The following is a 17,005-nucleotide window of genomic DNA, read 5'->3' as shown; positions in this document are numbered from 1 at the left end:
TGGAGGGGGATCTCTTGACCTTGTCACCTTCTCTAAGTAGGCCACCTGGTGAGGTTTACCAACCTTGCCTTGCCATTTACATGAAATTTATTTTTCAATATAAATGTAGAAACACGTAATTTGCAGACTAGACGTAACGACACCTCTGCCGCAGATCACTAGATCCTATGAGCGAATCTTGCGGTCTGATTTTCTGTTATAAATTTGATTATATTAGAATAGGCTACACTTCCAACTGTGTCTTATAATTCAATAGAGAAAGATAGTAAGATAGAATGAAATTTGAAGTTGACAGTACGCTTGGTTCATTTTAAAAATAAAGCTAAGATTACATTCAAAGATCAATGCTTCGCTTATTGAACATATAATTTCCTGAACTCGATGTAGCTAAAGTGATGTGGTTAATTAATACAATACACTCATGGGAGGGTGGATCTTATTCAGGCGTAATTTCAAGCCTGTGCAACTCCGATCATGGCATCGTCGACCTCTGCAACTGCAGTTTGAGACACCGACCTCTGGAATCTGCAGGAGGCACAGTAGGCGGAAAGCAATGCGGGAGTCTGGTACTTGTCCTCTCCACCCATCATCGGCATGGGAACTCCGGTTTTCACAGTGCTCACGTAATTCGGTTGGTATGTCTGGCCGAGAACCCCTTCCACGTTCTCCGTCAAGTTGGGGAATTTGAACTGGGTTTCCAGGTGAGCAAACGCGTTGTCCTTCGGCAACTGGTAGTTATGGACGCGGTTTTCTTCTGCTCCGACTGGAGCCACTCTCACATCCATTTCGACCAAACCGTCGATCGTCACCTTGATGCTGTTGGTGTCGTCGGTTCTCTCCACCACAACTTCCCGGCTTTCTTTTGTGATCATCCGCCATTCGGTCTCTCCTTCTGTGGGCACGGTGACCTCTCGGCTGTCCCAGTGGAGCAAAAGCGCGTCGTAGTTGTTATCCCACTTGCTGACCCTCTTGGCGGCAATCACCAGAGTGTGAGAATCGAACATGACGCCCAAGGCCTGAACCCATGTGTAGTCGCGGGTCCGCCCGGCTGGCCTAGTTCCGATGAAGTGGGCGTTGATCTGTAGTTGGTCGTCGGAGACGAGAGCGAAGTCGCCGCCCTTAGTTCCATGGAAGTAGAACATCACGCCGTCTCCTCCAACGAAACGAGGGTCGTAGCACACCGATCCGAATCCGTTGCACTTGGCCTTTCTAACTGCAAAATCGCGTCGAATCAATATTAAATTAGTGAAAATGTGGAGGGAATTAATAATAGCTAGCTAGCCCTGCATCTTCAGAAGAAAGTAAGAAAGTATGGCGAGTCGGCTTACACTTGCAAGTAGTCTCGCACTTGCTGCTGCAATCGATGAAGCAGCCCTTAACTTTCTTGTTCTTCTTTGGTTTCCTCTGCGTGCACTGGACGGGGCAGGTGAGGGTCTTCAAGAAGCACCGACCTCGTGCAAGACAGAATGCTCGTTCTTGCCCAGTACGCCTCACAGAAGTGAGAGTGATGTAGTGAGTCGAAGCAGGATCGAGCCTGCCTTTCTTTTGCCCCTGTGCGTAGGCAGAATCCATGGAGAACATCAGCACAACAACGGCCACCAAGAGCAATGCAGTAATGCTCTTCTCCATATTGAAACAAAAAGGCGTCCCTTCTCTCTGATGTTGTTATTACAGAAACTAGAAGAAGGATAGAGAAATGTAAAGGAAATGGAGGGATGATGATGAAAGCTAGCAAGTAAATTTATAGTGAGGAAGGGTAGAACCAGTCGTCAAAGCATTCCATGAAGTTCGGCTCACACTACGTTTTTACTCAACTTCCGAGGTCAATCAATTTGCAACATTTATTTCCAGTTTATTTTTTTTTTCTGTAACGCAATGGGTTGGCAAATCAGCGTGAACTTCAGCTTCAAGCTTTAAACCCTTTACGAAGTAATTGCAGCTGAATCTGGTTCAGATTAAACAAATGTTCAAATCCTCCGCAAGCGTACCCTTTCACTTCACTCTCCGTCATCCTTTAACAATTTAAATTATGCGGATTAGTGCTTGACCTATTTCGAGCTTTCATCTTTCTGGGAAACAGAAACTCGGTGAGAGCTTCGATGATCTCTTCTAAGGATTTGTGTGAACTTTATAAAATTGATTGTGGGGCACTAGGAGCAAAGTTTTTTCCACTGTTTACAGACGAGTTCATAGTGTACAGCACCTTCCAGCCATGATCTGTACAGGCCTCCAGTAGATGGGCACAGGCCTCTAGTTCATTCTATAATTAGGTAGAGTAGCAAGCACATGCCCATGCACATGCCCGAGCACATGCCTGGAGGAGAGAATTACAATTAAGGAGAGAAAAACAAACTGAAGAAGGTTGCGAGTCCTGTATTCATTTCAGGGATCATTAAATATAATTTAATGTTTACAAAATAATGAGTGAGAAGGTAACTGGTATTCTATGTGGCGTTTGAAGGATAAGGAGTATAAGAAGTAGATGATTTTTTTTAATCTTTATGTGTGTATTATTTATCCTTTCAATTAATTCAAAGTTGCAAGGTCAATCTTATAATTTATGCTTATTTACAATGATCAAAGTACAAGCAAAAGCAACCACGCACAACGTACACACATGATTTTTAGGTAGTTCAGAATCCCTCTATAGATTGTTAGTCCACTCTCAAAACGTTCTTAGTACCTTGAGGCTCTATTGAGTTTGAGTTGCCCTACTACATCTATAACAAATAGCCTCTAAGGTCAATTATAATGTTGTCTACACGGGGTCATATGTCTCTCTCACTTTACCATAATAACCAATTTATAATAGTACACACTCATGCAGATTTACAACAGGGAACTAGCCCTAATCGTTTAGAGGTTACACAAGCTTAGTCCCACATGCATAGGGATTTTTCAGTAACTAACTAGGCTACACAAGCCTAGACCTATATAGGGATTCAGAAGATCACAAGGCACACCGGCCTAGACCCACAAGGATTTTCAACACTTCTTCCCTACATAAGATCTTATGGATCATGCCCTACAATAAAATCCAATTAGCCAACCGCTACTTCTCAACCACTGCAACTTCTCTCAAACTTTTTAAGGTAAAAATGATCTTGCCAACACACGGCTTGACCAAAATCGTAATAGTTACTTGCTTATAATATAGCCCCAAGTGAATTGCTCACAATAACCTAATTAAAAATCCAAACACAAGAAATCAGGCAGATCAATCCTAAGTACTTACTCAATATAGCCAGCAGCTTAAAGTAGTCCTCTATGACTTGATTTTAAACTGAAGACAATTCATAATATTCCTCAATGAATTTATTTTAAAATATAGGCAAATCAATATATCTTAATTTGAAAATATAAGGTCAATGTAAATCAAGAATTTCTTTTTCAAGTTGGCGAATGCACACAATGTGTTTAATTTAATAATTGATTTCAAAGTATAGTCAAATAGTAATATGAACTATAGTGAATAATTTCAAAGTGTAATCTATTGACCGAGTGTTGACTCCCTTCTTAATTTTGATGATAACATAACTTAATTGATCTAACAATTTTAATTCAAGAATTTCAGATGCATTTCCTTCAAGAGACACAAAACTCAAAGGTCTATGTAATGAATCAGCACAAGCTTCTCAAAAAGATCGAGCTTCATAGTATGTCAAAGTGTTCTTGGAGAAGCACCCTAAAAAAGAAGAAGTAGAGAATTGAAGACTGGAGTTTAGGAAGTCTTGAAAAATCTCAAAACTCAGTCTATGTAAAAGAGCAGCCCCAATCCTTCCAAAACTTGTGGTACAATAAAAATTTTGGATCTTTCAAGGAGAATGTTGTCTCTCCACAATTCAAAAGGTATAAGTTTTACCTTTCTTTTGTAATTTTTCATTTCTTGATAGGTTCATCAAGAACTTTGGTCAATCTAGATAGAAAGGCCTGCTAGAGCTAGAACCTAGCTAATCTCATGCAGATATTGATTTGTAATCATGTATTTGGGTATACATGTGGCTTGAAGGAGAGCCAAAATCTCTTTCTTGTAATTCCAAGCTAATAAAGTTATAATTAGTGGAATTTCCCAAGCATGGGTTCTTAAGCAGTGAATAAAAATAGGGAAACATCAATAACAAAATATTGATGTTCATTTGTGGTGTGTGATTTTATCTTTCTACTTGATTTTTCTTTTTTGTTTACTTAAATTCTCATAAAATTTAATTTAAATTTCTAAAAATTACCCCCCCCGTGAGCCACATGGACCATTATACTCGGCATTATTTAACTGTACTATACCAAGTATCATGATATATCTCAAAGTATATGCATAAAAACACATGGATTTGAATTTTTTTCCAAAAATTTTAATTGCTTTGTAAAAGCCATCTCAAGCGCCTCAATAAAACAACATATAGGCATGTATTAATATGATTCAAAAATAGAAGGGGTTGTAGCACTAATTTCAAATGGTTGTCAATCACACAACTACTCACAATGCATTGGTTAAATCAAATATGATTTAAAAATAAATTTTCACAATTCCACAAATTGATATCTAAATATTTAATAAGAATTTAAGTGAAAAAGCACATAAACATTTACCTCAATGAAGAAAGCTATTGAATCTGGCTTCCTTTTAAACTTTGGAGGAGGCAAAAACTTCTTAAATCATGTGTCCACTTAGGAGACTTGGTTTCACTATGGCGAGATATAAGGTTCTAGAACAAGTTTGAGTTAAATAAAATGATTCCCAATGTTTAAAAAAAATTAGCCATTATGAATGGATGAGGCTATTTTTTATATTCAGAAAAATGTGATAACTTTGTCCAAAAATTATGAAAAATTAATAAATGTTATTTTTACTTCTAAACATGTTGGTAGATCACTTACAAGATATGGAGACGTACGACTTCTAAATTGTTGAAGAGCAAGTATGAAAAAGTCTTAAATGACTCGCATAGTAAGAAGTCTCACAAAACCAGAATTAATATGGTGGAGTCTAAGCACAGGAAGGAAGTCACACAGAAGAGTCTTAATTAAAAGAGTTTTAGTTATGTTGGTCTTCTATTTTTGTTCAATTGTTTAATTGTCCTAGGACTTATCTTTTAGTATTCGAAATTGAGTGTAACTGGATCAAGGAGTGTGTTCTATTAGTTTACTCGGTCAACCCGTAGAGATAATGTGATCCCTTTTTGGTCTAGTAGTTTAGGTTCGTATTCTACCTTTTTTCTTTCTTTTCTCACCTAGTACTCATTACTTCCTTGGCCTTCACACCTCCATATTGATGTTTTCATATTGAAAATTATATATTTAAGAAATTATATTTGAGACTACTTTCCAAATCAAAAATAATTTTGGTAATCAAAGTTTTCTACAAAGATAAATCAATATTTGAAGTAGCAAAGGTCAGACAACTAGATAGATTTGATTAGCAGCAAAAATCTTCAAATTTTTAGGTATTTTATGCCATAAAAATGAGACTTTATATGAAGAAATATATTTAAGTATATTTTCTAACATATCAAATCAATTCTCAATCTGAGCTTCCTAGAGGGATACATCAATTTCAAAAGAGTCAATGGTCAATTTGGCCAAAGAAGAAAGAGTAATCAATTTGGTCATATTGTAGAGTCTGAAATCTATTAGATTCTTTCTCTCAAAAGTAGTATATGTCCTAATGTAAAATTATACTTAAATGAAAGATATTGAAGTGTAGTTTCTGGAGTAACTTTCATGACAATCTGATCTATATATAAGGAGATATTCTCATTGGAGTCGGCAAGGGTTATGCTATAGAATGAAAAAAATCAAATTTTCATCAAAGATTCAAGAAATTTTTTTTTTTTGTCAAATTTAGTATAAAATAAAAGATCTTTTGAGTTTGGGTTCTTGAGCAGTAAACTTTTTGTGATTTAGATCTATATTTTTGATATATTGATATAAAAAGTATTGAATGTCAGTTATGCCAAAAATATCTCATTTTCCTATTTTCTCTCTGATTAACTCTCCATGCATTGATGAAAAATGAGTTTCCTAGCTTTTTAGTAAAATTTCTCTTCAAACCTAAAAGTTTTTGTTTGATTTAATCACTCCATGTTGTGCTCGTTTTAGGTATGCAATATCCTGCTTAGATGTTGTTTTTAATTTTTTGCATTTTTACTTGGTTGTGTATCTTCTACATTGTCATCTTCAAAAAATTATGGTCACCCCCATAAAGTTATACTTGGTCAAATGTTTTAAGTTATTTTAGTTCTACCATTAAAGTTTTTCGAACAAAAAAGGTTACAGTCTAGATTCTCCCTATAATCGACTTTATTTTGTTTTAATGACTTGATTTTGTGAATTATTGTAGTTGATTCCTTCCATAGTGATCAACTATTTTTCTTGCCTTGCCAAGTTCTACTAGTGGTAGTGGTCGACTATTTTTGGCTTAAGTGGTAGACTACTTTTCTTTTCTATTTCTTCAAGTAGTCGACTACTTTTCTTTTTTGTTTCCTTTATTTGTGCAATCTTTTCATTTAGCCTTCTTCGAGTTAGTTGGTCGGACTGCACTGGCATCTCCTAAAGTCCGAGATGTAGGAGAGGGGTACACCAAGACCCCATCTCCTTCTCATAACCAACTCGTACAACCTTCACCTGATCATATATAGCGTTATAGTCGGCCTCTACACTTGTAACCAATGCCTCTTTGACTAAACTATCCATCTATTCCTATTAAAGTTGTGTATAGTAATTAATAGTTTATCTAAATTTAATTAAAATAAATAAATAATAAAAATACATAATACTAACACGAGTGGTTTTTAAAAAATCAACCTCACCCTACAAACGTAACATTAAAAGGTTTTGTTAAAAGAAATTCTATTAAAATATGTGAAATCATGATAAGATTGGGAACCTTCTTTGAACCTAGATAATATATGTCATCTTAGTGGGTGATATTTGGACACATTTTTCTATCATTTTTAATTTTCCAAGTTTCCCTCCGCTGCAGCTAAGTCACGAAGCACAAGAACAGCTCCTTCACACCTCTTCTTACGATTATAATGGAATCTTCAGTTGATAGGTATAGGTTACAGAATAATAAGATCAAGGTGTATGAGCAAAAGTAATCTCATTGCCCTTATTAAACATTAAAACCCTAAGTTCCGAACAGTAGATGTGCCTTTATTCTGTCAAACAATTGAGCTCTTCAGTACTGTGAGATTCCAGTTTGAGAATTAACAGTAACTTGTGTCGCCGGGACTGGTCGCTGGAATCTGCATGAGGCGCAAACGTGGGAGAGGAAAGACGGCGTTTTGTACCTGTCTTCTCCTCCCATCAACGGCATGGGGACGCCAACCTTCACGGGGCTCACGTAATCTGGCTGGTAAGTCTTGCCTAGCACCCCCTCAACACCGTCCGTCAAGCTTTTGAACAGGAACTGCGTCTCCAAGTGAGCGAAGGCGTCGTCGGCTGGCAATTGGTAGTTGTGCACTCGGTTCTCTTCGGCTCCGATGGGTGTAACCTTGACGTCGATCTCGACCAGTCCGTCGATCGTCAGCCTGATGCTGTTGGTGTCCGCCGTCCTCTCCACCAACACCTCCCGCCCTGCGTCGCTGATCACCTGCCATTCTGCTTCTTCGTCGGTGGGGATTAGGACGTCCTCGCCTTCCCAGCGGACAAGGAGAGCATCGACGCTGTCATCCCATTTGGTGACCCTCTGGGCGGCAATAACCAAAGTGTGTGTGTCGAACATGACGGCAAGGGCCTGCACCCAGGTGAAGTCACGCTTCCGTCCATTTGGCCTGTTGCCGATGAAGTGGCCGTTGATGTGGAGCTGTTCATCCGAGACAAGAGCGAAGTTCTCGCCCTTGGCTCCATGGAAGTAGAACATGACACCGTCGCCGCCAACGAATCTGGGGTCGTAACAAACGGATCCATAACCTTCACAGTTTGCTCTTCTATCTGTTATACATTGAGATATATAGCTAGATAATCAGGAGAAACATAATTGATCAAATTAATAAGGAGCTTTAGAATCATATTATCATAATAAGGGAGACTTACACTTGCAAGTGGTCTCGCATTTGCTGCAGTCGGTGAAGCAGCCCTTGTGTTTCTTAGACTGTTTTGGCTTCCTAACAGCGCATTCTTTAGGGCAAGTGAGTGTCTTGTTATAGCAGCGCCCCTCTGACAGACACAAGGCTCGTTCTTGCCCTGTCGTCTTCACTGGAGAAACCATTTGGTAATGCGTCGTAGGAGCTTCACCGTTCCCCTTTCCCTTGTCATTACCATTCCCTTTACCTTTGCCATCATCTCCCTTCCCTTTTCCCTTGTCATCATTTCCCTTCCCTTTGCCATTGTCATTGTCATTGCCCTTTCCTTCGTCACCACCACTCTTACCTTTGCTATTGTCACTACCCTTTCCTTTGTCTTCACCGCCCTTGCCCTTGCCATTGTCGTTCCCTTTCTCTTCTCCTCCCTTTCCCTTACCACTATCGTTGCCTTCTTCTTTCTCATCACCTCCCTTCCCATTTCCTTTCTCTCCCCCTACTTTGTCATTGCCTTCCACTTTGCCATTTTCATTGTCTTTCCCGTTCCCTATGTCCTTTTTATCTCCACCACCTTTTGCATATCCGCTCCCTCCGTCGCCTGCCGCCTTTCCTTTGTCTTTCCCGCTCTCCCCGCTCCCGTTCCCGCCCCCATCACCGTTGCCGCTCCCTTTCCCATCTGCCCGCACTAGAGTGGCCTCCAGTGTGATTAACAGCACAAATAAAACCACCAAGAGCAGAACGCATTGCCGCCGAGCCATCTGATGAATCGTTTTCTCTCTTCGCTCCCCTCAAGAGTGATCAAGATGTTGTAAAGAAAAGAGAGATGGATAGGAGTCAGGTGCAGAGAGGGTTTTATAGATGAAGAGGAAGAGGAGAAGGTCTGGGTACGTACAACGTAGCATCTGCATGTTATGAAGTTCGCCTTACTCCAAATGTTCTCTTTGCATTATACCGCTTATTATAATCGTTGCGAGTTCAGTTTTCTTCTACATGGGCTCATCTGCTAGCTTGACGACGACGACGACTACTACTTTATGGATCAAATATATTTTGTTGCACCTGATCTGAACTCCTTTGATTTACCTAATCTGAAATTAACTTGGCGGTTGGTTCAGGTAGATGGGTGTAAGTTGCAAAGGGAAACAAAAACAGAGGAAATGAGCGATTGACCAATCTTTCTCGGTTCCCACATGTTAGGAGAGTTGGGATTGGCCTAGTGTTTGGCGATGTTCTTTAACTAGGCTATTATCTATCATATCAAATAAATATAATGAATAGTTGATTTTTTTTCTCCGTCTCTTAGACAGGGTTCCTGACTTGTTTATAAACAATCATCATCCCTTCTTTTAATTTTACTCAAAAATTTCTTTTATTTTTCTCTAGTTTTTTAAAGTCCACATTAACATTGAATTCTAATTTTTTTTTTTTTTTTGTGAAAATGTTATACTGACTTCAAACACTTTAGTGTTTAATGTTGAATGAGGTCGTGCAATTTTCCGGATTTAAATTTTCTATATTTTAAATAGATAAAAATAGAATAAAAATTGTTACCCGATCTACCCTTTTATCGCTTATGACAAGGAACCGACATGGATAAGAGTTGTTCCGAACTCAATTAACTGATTACCCAATTATAAGCAAAGGGTAATTCATTAATTTTTATTTAAGTATATGTTTTATGTTTGAGATATTATATGATTCTAGTATTTTTTTTAAGAATTTTATAAAATTTTAAATAATTTTATTGTTCAGTAAAAAATGCATTACTCTATTATGTACTTTTTTAATAATATTTTAATCTTCATTTTATTTACACCTAAGCGGGTAAATAAACAATATACAGATAAGGTATAAAATGGTACTCAGAGCAAGTTATGTGTAATCAAAATGGTATACGAAATAACTTATTCCTTTCTAAAATATCATTAATTTATATTTACCCATTTTTTATAAAAGGTTTATTTATATTTACTTTTTAAATAGATTAAATAAAAGTCAAAATTATATTTTGATACGTACTATGAAGTCAAAACTATTCATCCCCCCTTTCATAGTGTTACATTCTCTTTTCAGCTTCCTTCTTCACCTCATTCTTGACCTTTGAAGTTCTGGCATTGCCTTCGTCTTCCTGCAAATAGAGGGATGGCACATGGGGGCATGTGGGTGGAGAACTCTTTGATCGGTTTGCTATGCCTGAAAGCATGGATCTCCTCAGTGGTAGAAGAAGGAAGAAGGAGCTTTGACGATCCGCTACTCGCTTCCGTCCCACCCACGGCGTCAACGCGTCACGGGAGCACCTTGGAACCCGGATCCTGTATCATTTTTTCGTTCTGCCGTTAGCTTAGTTTAATGATAGCGTTCCTCTCTGTGACGTCTTGAAATCCACTCATTCAAGCAAATATTAAACTTCATGGAGTTCCCTTTTTCTGTAATTTAAAGAAATCTCAGGATGGAACTCACACGAGCACAGTTGACTTTCATGTAGGTCAGTGGTGACAGAAAGAAATCACAAGCTAGCTAGTTAATGCTTTGAAGAACAGTTTCAGAACGTGGCACAGAAACGCGTCTTCCCCTGATTGACTTGCATGTTCTTCAATGAGTAATTAAAAAAGTTAAAACAGACTCCTCTTTCTCTCCACACTTTGTTGGTATTGCGAGGACGACGAGCAGAAAGAAGCTATTACTGTGATGATCTCTCTAGCGTTTTTCCTCATCAAATTTTCACTTTGCCGGATTGGATTGGATTGGATTGGATTTGCCTCTCTAATATCGACAGTTTTTTGAATCGATACTCAAGTATGGCTTTGTTGAAGGATCCTTTGGTTTCCATATAGACCACTCGTACTACTTCATGTGTGTCTTCAGTTCATTCGTGCAAGTTTCCGTAACTTTGTTCACCTGAAATTTCTACTGTCGTGCCTAAAATATGTCTGGAGAAGAATTCCGGTAGAGAGAGGGACAAACTTCTTTGAGGCTCAGGTTTCGCGTTTTCAGGGACTGATTTTCATTTTATTGAAGATCAAAGCTTCAAACCTTGGAATTTCTACATTACAAATTAAGGATCTTAATTTTGCTTCTACGTTAAGGGTCTGTTTGGAACACCTAGAAAAGAAAAGAAAAAGAAAAAGAAAGTGAAAGTGATTTTTTGCTGTTGCGTAGCAGAGAATCATAGAGAGAAAAGAAAATGAGAGAAAAAAATGAGAAAGAAAGTGATTTTCTCTCTTAGTTATAAATTTTTTTTATCTTAAAATGATAAAATTCCAAGAGAAAAGAAAAGAAATAGAAGTTTGAATCATCAAAATTTTAAAATATTACTAATTTTATTTTCTTTTCCATTTTTCTTATGCATCCAAACAAGAGAAAACCACGTTTCTCCTTTGTTTTCTCTCTTATTTATTATGGGCATGAGAAAAAAAAACTATTTTCTTTTCTTTTATTTTAGCTTTCTTTTCTTTTATTTTATTTTCTAGGGGTTTCAAACAGACCCTTAAATCTACCGGGTTTTCCAATTGATCTGCTAGTCGTCGCAAAAGAGGTCGTGGCCTCTCAATGATTTAACTATGAAAAAAACAAAAGACGATGGGCTGAAATGGGGGACTCGGTGCTTCCCTTCTTGGTAGGAAGGGTCCGGATTGAACACTTCTCCCCTCACAGGGGTCGGGCTTAGGTCGGGTAAAACGCGTCCCTCCCCGTGGCAACTTTCTTTCTCAAAATACTCTCATTAGGTTAATTATTTATTTTTATTTTTATTTCAACCTTTTTTCTCAAAAATGAAGGGTGTAACTTGTAAGTGTTATTTCACTAGCTTTGGGCAAATTTTTAATTTTTTTCAAACACCCTTTAAAAGGGTAGTATAGACCTAACACATCGATATGAGTTTTGGACTTAGTCTAGCCTCCTCTCCTGCAACTAAAACTACACAGGTAACTTACTTAAAATAGAGCACTAATATCTCAACTTTATTAATTATTTGAGTGTGATAGGCATCCAAATAATAGAAAGACTTTACCTATTAAGATCATGCACAATAATTAGGGTTATAAGTGAATTGGGTGAATCCCACAACTTCATTCCTCCGTAATTCATCATTAAACTTGATCTAATTCGTAAATTGAATGTGGATTAAAAATTTTCATCCCCACATAATATGAATTAGTATTTGGATGTGCTTCAAAGAAAATCCTTAGCAAAATTGATCTGATCTGTAAGTTAAAATAGACTCAATTGAATCTTGAATTTCAAAACCCCATCCAATCCTCATATGACCAATATTTTGGATACCTCATATTGAACTTATTAAATAGTTGCTTTTGCATATAACAAGAATATTTCAAGTATTTTTGTCATTATTGAGATTGATGCACAAGCAAAAACAACACTTAAATTTATTATTTGAAAACATCAACTACATTGAAGTAACTTAACAAGTCTATAATCTATTATAATCTAAACCAAATTTCATATGTACAAAAATACATCACATGTAGATTTTAAAGTCATTCAATTTCATTTCAATATCGATAAATAAACAAAAAAATGTTATTTCACTCAATCAAATCAAAACTTCAATAGCGTTTGAATTAAAATTTTGATACCTAATTTATAATAAGGCACATGAAAGTCATATAGTGTCCCAATCTAATCTAATCCATTTGCAACCGTAACAATAATATTAATTGTAGAAATGCTCTTCCTCGAAAAGGGAAAGAGACTAACGGGGTGCACTTTTAAACTGAAAGTGAAATAGAAAATGAAAGTGAAAGTGAATGAACTAGTGAAGTGAATTATTTTTTTGTGTCAGTGTGCTCAATGGAAAGTGCAGTGTAAAGTACTTTCTTGTGTTAGTATGTACAATGGAAAATGTAGTGGAAAGTAGAGAATGAGTTTATTAATAAAATACTCTGATGGCTTTAACTTTATTAAGATATTTTTATTTACCTTTTTAATTAACAACATAAGCAAAATAATTTCAAATTTAAAAATAAAATTAATTTAATTAAACATAAAAATAATATACCTAAACAAAAATGGTTACTTTTATAACGTCTCGATACTTAATCAAATTCTTACTGTTAGAATATCTAAATTATCATTCTTAAATTAGTAATTTAGTATAATATTTAAAATAAAAGAGAATACTTAAACAAAAATAATTACTTTTATAATGTCTAGATACTTTACCAAATTCTTACATTTATAATATCTTAATTATCACTCTTAAATGTTTTTATAGAAAGCACCTCTTTACTTTTTGACAAACCAACTATAGCATTAATAAAAGCGTTCCCATACCCTATGGAAGGTTCGATCCAGAGAGCATCGAGTGCAAAAAGCACGGCTCCCAGAATTCCCTTAAAATAAATCCAAGACAAAATCTTCTATTCTCAAAAATCAAAGGCAGATGAATCTTCTCCCATGGCTAGCAATTCATCAAAAGCAAAAGTGTGCTTCTCCTTTTCTCTTATAGACGTACCATCAAAGCTCCTGTCAAAAAATCGAAGGGGCAAGGTTTTTGAACAAAGGGTTTTTAGAGAGACAATTTTTGGAAGTTTTGGGAGTGTATGGATTGGAGGGAGAGGGCTACAGGGCGAGAGGAAGCTCAGTCGTTGGTTGACAAGAGGAGCGTCGAGAGAGATGGTTTGCTGGGAGGGATGCAGAGAGCATCTAGAGAGAACAAGTGAAAGTGAATTACAAAGGTAATTCAAGCTGAGCTAGATGTCAATTATGGGAGACAGCAAGGGCAAGAAGAACCTTCACAGTTACTAATTTGGCCACTAGAGAAAAAGTGTCAACAAAATCCAAACCTTTTTGTTGTGTATAGCCTTTAGCTACCAAACGAGCCTTATACCGCTCAATAGAACCATCTAATTTAAGCTTGATAGTATAAATCCATTTGCAACCAATGGTATGCTCATCAAGAGGCAGAGAAGTGACGGTCCAGGTGTTGTTTGCTTCCAGAGCTTTCAACTCGTCACGCATAGCCAACCTCCATTCAGGGCACTTCACTGCTTAGTGATAGTATCAAGGTTCAACCTAAGAAGATACATTGAGTGCAAACTATTTTTGCGAATCAGAAAGGGCATGGTAAAAGAAGTAGTTAGAGATCGGATAAGGCGTAGAAGGTGAAACAGATGGAGAAGAACCAGCAAGTAAATTGCAGTGATAATCCTGCAAGTAATGAGGTGGATGAGTCTTCCTGGTAGATTTTCAAAGAATAGCACAATCGGATGTGGAAGGAACAAGAGCTGGAATATCATTAGTTGGAATATCATCAACTGGAACATCAGAAGTAACTGGTGAATCATGAATATGTGAAGAATCAAGTTCTGGAAGAGAATGAGCTTGTATGCAGGAGTGGGGCAGAACCAAATCAGGAAAGGGATCAGTAACTTGATCTGAACTTGTAATAGTATGAAAAGGGAAAATTTCCTCATGGAACACTACATCTCTTGAAATAAAAACTTGTTTTGTCTCCACATCATATAATTTATAACCTTCACACCGGCTGGATAACCAAGAAACACATAAACTCGAGCACGAGGGTTAAACTTGATTCTATGAGCAGCTAAGGTGGAAAAAAAAGCTAAACAGCCAAAAACTCGAAAAAGGGGATAATCAAGAGTTGTGTTGTATAGCAAATGAAAAGGTGTGTTGTGTCGTAAGAGAGGAGTTTTGTTAATCAAGAAAGCCACAGTAAGAATACAATTTGTCCAAAAAGAGACTGAAATTCGGGATTGAAAAAACAATGACCAAGCCACATTCAAAAGGTGTTGATGTTTTCTTTCCACAACTGAGTTTTGCTGAGGCCTTTCAACACATGAAAACTTATGTAAAACTCCTTGATCTTGAAAAAACTTAACAAAAGATAACTCAGGGGCATTATCAGATCGAAAAACCTTGATTTTGGCATTAAACTGAGTAAAAACCATATTAAAAAACTTCGCTATCATGGAAACAACATCAGATTTAGTCTTCAATAGATAAATCCAAGTAAATCTAGTACAATCATCTACAAGAGTTAAGAAAAAACGATAACCAATATAAGAAGCAGTTTGATATGGTCCCCAAATATCACAGTGCACAAGATCAAAAGGAAATTTTGACAAATGGTTATGGGATTCAAAAGATAGCCTACGTTGTTTAGCAAGAGGACAAATATAACACAGATTTGACTTATGTAATCTAGTTACATCACATTTCAACTGATCTTTCAAAGAATCAAGTTTCTTAAAAGAAATGTGTCTTAGCCTATTATGCCAAATATGAGCAGAAACTTTTTTAACAAAAGTATTGGAAACAGAATTCAAACTTTGAGCACGAAGAACATAGAGATCTTGGACTTTGTCACCCTTGTCAATCATCCTCTGGGTGGATAGATCCTGGATAACAAAACAATTAGGAAGGAAACGTACTATAAGGCCAGATTCAGTAACAAAAACACTAACAGAAATCAAGTTGAATTTGAATTGAGGGACAAACAATACGTCTTTAAGTACAAGGTTAGAATGATGTTTAACATCACCAGCAAAATGGACTAAAATTTGAGAATGATTGGGCAAAGTAACTGTAGTGTGAGGAACAGAATGCAAGGAAACAAAAGCATGAGCTTGAGAAAAAATATGCCGAGTAGCTCCTGAATCAACAATTCAGAATTGATGTGAAGAAATTAAAGGATTTAAAGACACAGAAAAACAAATACCTGCCAGGCAGTTGGTTGTAGAAGATTCTGAAGCAGTGGTGACCTTTGCTGAGCTACTCAAATGTGTAGAAAACATGGACATTAGCTGTTGATATTGATTTGAGTTCAAATTCTGAACAAAGCTTCCAATAGAGTTAGACCCTTGACTATCAACAACAATAGAAACTTGATGAACAACAGCATTAGAATAGTTTTTGGTTTTGGATTTAGATCCAGACGGGTAGCCATGAAGCTTGTAGCAATGATCTATGGTATGTCCATCTCTCTTGCAATGATTACAATGAAACTTGTTGTTGTTCTAATTCCAGGAAAAACTGTAATTAGAATAAAATTTTTGAGAGTTTTGATAACCAAATTTAGCAACTATTTTAACCGCAAATGCCATTGTGCCAGTGGGAGTGTTATGAGTGTTTGAATCAGAGGTATGAGTAGTCTTCCTTTGTCGTTCCTCTTGAACAATTAGAGAAAATACACGATTAATAGGAGACATCGGATCTATGAGAAGCAACTGACCACGAACTTGGGAGAAAGAATCATCAAGGCCCATTAAGAAGGACATGATATACTCCATATGATGATAATCAATAAGGTTTTTAACGCCAACACAAGAGCATTTTCCACAAGAGCAATTAGGACGATAATTACTCAGTTCTTCCCAAATAGTTTTCAACTTTGTGAAATAAATGCTAACAGAATTTTGGTCTTGATGCAAGTTCATCAATTCTGGTTTAAGTTGAAAAATGCGAGGTCCGTTTATCTGTTGAAAACGATCCCGAAGGTCGAGCCAAATCTCTCGGGCAGAAGCAAAAAAAATAATACTCACAAAAATTTCTTTGGAAACTGAATTCAAGATCCAAGAGATGACTATATTATTATTCTGGATCCAGGAGTTGAACAAATTAGAATCAGTACTTTGAGGTTCAAGAATGGAACCATCGACAAATCCCACTTTGTTCTTCACGGATAAGGCGATCAACATCACACGACTCCAATTAATGTAATTTTCACCGGTAAGCAGTTGCGAGACAAGAACCTGCCCGGGGCTATCCGAATGGTGAATATAATAGGGATTTGAAGGTTCTTCAATGGCGGAACGAGTCGAACCGGTATGAACACCAGAATCATAAGCACTCGTCGATGAATAAGTCGCCATTGAGTGATGAAATAACCATGAACTGAGAGTTCCAGGTCAATTACAAAATCCAATCTCTGTAGCAATAAATAAAACTTTTGCAACAGATAAAATCCAACCTTTTTACCAACGGCAAAAAAAAAAATCCAGAGA

The 17,005-nt window shown here is 36.9% G+C and overlaps 3 protein-coding genes across 3 annotated transcripts; all 3 read right to left on the bottom strand.

The window, feature by feature from the left end:
- Nucleotides 1–452: 452 nt before the first annotated feature.
- Nucleotides 453–1,629, bottom strand: LOC137948401 (uncharacterized). Its single transcript, XM_068794491.1, has 2 exons — nt 1,329–1,629; nt 453–1,213 (listed from the first exon to the last, which is right to left on the bottom strand). The coding sequence occupies exons 1-2, from the start codon at nt 1,627–1,629 to the stop codon at nt 453–455; spliced, it is 1,062 nt and encodes a 353-aa protein (XP_068650592.1).
- Nucleotides 1,630–7,177: 5,548 nt separating this feature from the next.
- LOC137948393 (uncharacterized) lies at nt 7,178–8,779 on the bottom strand. Its single transcript, XM_068794478.1, has 2 exons — nt 8,035–8,779; nt 7,178–7,932 (listed from the first exon to the last, which is right to left on the bottom strand). Exons 1-2 carry the CDS (start codon nt 8,777–8,779, stop codon nt 7,178–7,180), a joined length of 1,500 nt encoding a protein of 499 aa, XP_068650579.1.
- Nucleotides 8,780–13,739: 4,960 nt separating this feature from the next.
- Nucleotides 13,740–16,873, bottom strand: LOC137948384 (uncharacterized). Its single transcript, XM_068794468.1, has 6 exons — nt 16,094–16,873; nt 15,721–16,018; nt 15,518–15,654; nt 15,331–15,400; nt 14,243–14,416; nt 13,740–14,026 (listed from the first exon to the last, which is right to left on the bottom strand). Exons 1-6 carry the CDS (start codon nt 16,871–16,873, stop codon nt 13,740–13,742), a joined length of 1,746 nt encoding a protein of 581 aa, XP_068650569.1.
- Nucleotides 16,874–17,005: the final 132 nt, after the last annotated feature.

Source organism: Aristolochia californica, unplaced genomic scaffold (assembly GCF_029961685.1).
Source record: "Aristolochia californica isolate CCGP_79_NKW_82.1479 unplaced genomic scaffold, dmAriCali1.0.hap1 SCAF_1, whole genome shotgun sequence".
NCBI classification, from domain to species: domain Eukaryota; kingdom Viridiplantae; phylum Streptophyta; class Magnoliopsida; order Piperales; family Aristolochiaceae; genus Aristolochia; species Aristolochia californica.
Note: the sequence above shows the minus strand (reverse complement) of the source record. Positions and strands in the feature narration are given on the sequence as shown.

Bases quoted from the DNA above. Each gene is read 5' to 3' on its own strand.
- LOC137948401 (XM_068794491.1), bottom strand. From the start codon at position 1,629: ATGGAGAAGAGCATTACTGCATTGCTCTTGGTGGCCGTTGTTGTGCTG. The intron at 1,214-1,328 runs GTAAGCCGACTC...GCGATTTTGCAG, and splicing joins GTGCGAGACTACTTGCAAGT to TTAGAAAGGCCAAGTGCAAC.
- LOC137948393 (XM_068794478.1), bottom strand. From the start codon at position 8,779: ATGGCTCGGCGGCAATGCGTTCTGCTCTTGGTGGTTTTATTTGTGCTG. The intron at 7,933-8,034 runs GTAAGTCTCCCT...AATGTATAACAG, and splicing joins ATGCGAGACCACTTGCAAGT to ATAGAAGAGCAAACTGTGAA.
- LOC137948384 (XM_068794468.1), bottom strand. From the start codon at position 16,873: ATGGCGACTTATTCATCGACGAGTGCTTATGATTCTGGTGTTCATACC. The intron at 15,401-15,517 runs GTACTTAAAGAC...TTTGTTATCCAG, and splicing joins TTAAACATCATTCTAACCTT to GATCTATCCACCCAGAGGAT. The intron at 14,027-14,242 runs GTGCTATTCTTT...ATCACTAAGCAG, and splicing joins TGTTCCTTCCACATCCGATT to TGAAGTGCCCTGAATGGAGG.